The sequence below is a fragment of the Colobus angolensis genome, unplaced genomic scaffold (assembly GCF_000951035.1).
Source record: "Colobus angolensis palliatus isolate OR3802 unplaced genomic scaffold, Cang.pa_1.0 Scaffold10, whole genome shotgun sequence".
Taxonomy (NCBI): Eukaryota; Metazoa; Chordata; class Mammalia; order Primates; family Cercopithecidae; genus Colobus; species Colobus angolensis.
The window spans coordinates 20,518,791-20,521,855 of record NW_012110919.1 but is presented as its reverse complement, the minus strand read 5'-3'; the positions used below and the strand labels follow the sequence as shown (position 1 = coordinate 20,521,855).

Sequence of the window (3,065 nt, the reverse complement as noted above, 5' to 3'; positions counted from 1 at the left end):
ACACACGCGCGCGCACACACACACGCGCGCGCACGCACACACACACACGCACACACGCAGAGGCAGAGGCCGGGGGGTGGCTCATGCTTGTAATCCCAGCACTTTGGGAGGCCAAGGCAGGCAGATCACTTGAGCTCAGGAGTTCAAGACCAGCCTAGGCAACATGGTGAAATCCCATTTCTACTAAAAATACAAAAATTAGCCAGGCATGGTGGCATATGCCTATAATCTCAGCTACTCAGGAGGCTGAGGCAGGAGAATCGCTTGAACCTGGGAGATGGAGGTTGCAGTGAGCCAAGATTGCACCACTGCACTCCAGCCTGGGCGACAGAGTGAGGCTCCGTTTGGGAAAACAAAAAAACCAGAGACAGAGACGGGCAAGGCAGCCACAAGCCAAAAATCACCAGGGACTGCCAGCAGCACCAAAAGCTGGCAAGGCTCGGAACAGATCCTGCCCCAGGACCTTCTTCAGAGAGACCACGGCCCACCAACACCTTGATTTTAGACTTGGCCTGCAGAACTGGGACAGAATAAATTTTTGTTGGTTTAAGCCAGTCTGTGGTACCTTGTCACCGCAGCCATAGGAAACTTATCCACGCTCCACTGCGCCCTCCGCGGACTGCACAGCCCTACATGTTCTAAAAGCCAAAGTGTTTAGGTGTCAACGTCATGGACTACACGGGCGTTCCTGAGCAACACAAGTGCTCAAACCCAAGCATGGGCAAATCCACTCCAGGGATGGTTCATGGAGGAAAGAAACTCCCTGAAGCTTGCACAGTGTTGGAGACATCGGAGAGGCACGGGGGCATTTACCTTGAGAATGTACTTAATGCCTCCGTAAATTAATTCCACATCTACGATGTTCAGTAGTGAATCCGCTGGGAGGACCTGGCCCCTGAAAGAAAAGACAGGGCCATGGTCAGCCTTGGGAGGGGCTGAGAACTCCACAGCCATCCCTTGCGTTTAAAAAAATTACGCAGCTCTCTGCATCAGCAAACCTGACTGCACTAAAAATGCTAAGCCTGGGCCGGGCGCAGTGGCTCATGCCTGTAATCCCTGCACCTTGGGAGGCCGAGGCAGGCATATCACTTGAGGCCAAGAGTTCAAGACCAGCCTGGCCAACATGGCAAAACTCCATCTCTACTAAAAATACAAAAATTAGCCAGACATGGTGACATGCACCTGTCAACCCAGCTACTCGGGAGGCTGAGGCACAAGAATTGCTTGAACACGGAGGGGGTGGAGGTTGCAGTGAGCTGAGATTGCACCATCGCACTCCAGGCTGGGTGACGGAGTGAGACTGTATCTCAAAAACAAAAAAAAAAGCTAAGTCTGATTAAAAGGCACGCACAGAACCTGAATCACCCCAAGGAGCCTGATATTGCTCAGAACTTAAGGAATCAGCACTTGCTGAAGGATCTGAAATCTTAAAAATGCTTTTTGGGAGCAAAATCCATAATGGTCTCTTGGAAAAATTTCACACATGGGATCCTGCCTCCTGCTTATGAAAGAAACCTGAGCAGGGACTACGATTCTACTACCGTTCAAAAGCATAACAAAGCACTAAAAACGTTTCTCGCCAGCACGGTGGCTCACACCTATAACCTCAGCACATTGAAGAGTTGAGGCAGGAGGATTGCTTGAGGCCACAAGTTTGAGACCTGCCTGGGGGGAAATATAGTGAGATCCCATCCATACAGAACATTTTAAAAATTGGCCAGGCATGATGGCATGCACTGGTGGCCCCAACTACTTGGGAGGCTGAGGTGGGAGAATCACTAGAGCCCAGGAAGTCGAGGCTGCAGTGAGCCGTGATCACACCACTGCACTCTAGCCTGGGTGACAGCCTGGATGACAGAGAACTCTCTCAAAAAAAAAAAAAAAAAATCCTTTTATTTACCTTTTGATAGCTCCTTTGCCTCTTGCAGTAGTTATCAACTGGGGGTGATTATTCTGCTCCTAACCCTGGGACACTGGGCAATGTCTGGAGATATATTTGATTCATGACTCAGAGGGAAGGGCTGCCCCTGGCATTTAGTGGAGAGAGGCCAGGAATGCTGCTAACATCCTACGATGCACAGGACAGGCTTCCAAACAAAAAATGATCCAGCACAATACGTTAATGGTGCTGAGGCTGAGAAACCCCAGCCTATCCTAACAGAGATCGCCTGGTTGCTTTCCATTCTGGTCCATTTTATGATGACCCTCTGATTTAGGTGAGGGTCTGGGAATGCACCCATTTGTAGAGATGACCTTTCAGCCGCTTTGCTTCCCAAATCCACCTCCTTGAACTCAGAACTCCTGACTATCATGATGCATCTTACACAAGTCAGCATGGATCCGTACACAACAGTCTGCACACTGACTGCCACCCTGGCCTCGAGAATCCCATTCCCTGACCCACGGCCTCTTCCAGGGTGGCCTAGGTTGATCCGCAGAGGAATTTCCCCGAGGCAAGACCGGAGGAGAGACTCACCAATTGCCGGGTGACTAACTGGCCACACAAATAAAGGAGACAGGTTCTGCCTCCTAAGCTGCTAACACACACCACAAAAGCAGAAGGGAACTGCCACAGGCCCTACCTTTCCAGAGAGTGTAAGAAATCTGTCATGCACGTTCTGAACATCGCATCGGCCACGTTCAAGGCCCCGCATACCACCCCAAGCATGATATCCGGTTTCTCTGCCTAGGAGAGAATATACTTCAGTATCCTCAGGAAGCTGAGGTCTCGGCCATCCAGAGGGGAGACACAGGCAGCTCACTCTCCACCTGCACTTTCTCAGCAATGAGGTAGTCCAACCACCCAGTGTCGATGTCATTGTTCTGGAAGCTCTCGGTCTCCAGGAGGTTAATGAGGTATTCCACGGTGGTCCTAAAGTCACCTCGGATGGACAGTTCCTTCAAAGCCACCACCATGTTCCTTGAAGGGAAAGGCACATGGATCATTCTCCAAATTCACGCATACATCAACAGAGTTGCTGCAATCATGTGGTTCAGAGAACTAGAAAAGCACAGGAGTGACCGGGTGTGGTGGCTCACGCCTGTAATCCCAGCACTTTGGGAGG

The 3,065-nt window shown here is 50.7% G+C and overlaps 1 protein-coding gene across 1 annotated transcript in view; it reads right to left on the bottom strand.

Moving 5' to 3' along the window:
- Positions 1–3,065, bottom strand: part of ACACB (acetyl-CoA carboxylase beta) — a 175,585-nt gene that overhangs the window by 74,292 nt on the left and 98,228 nt on the right. Inside the window, 3 exon segments of the mRNA XM_011937064.1 lie at positions 814–895; positions 2,583–2,682; positions 2,763–2,920. Of these exon segments, the coding sequence (XP_011792454.1) occupies positions 814–895; positions 2,583–2,682; positions 2,763–2,920 (340 nt within the window).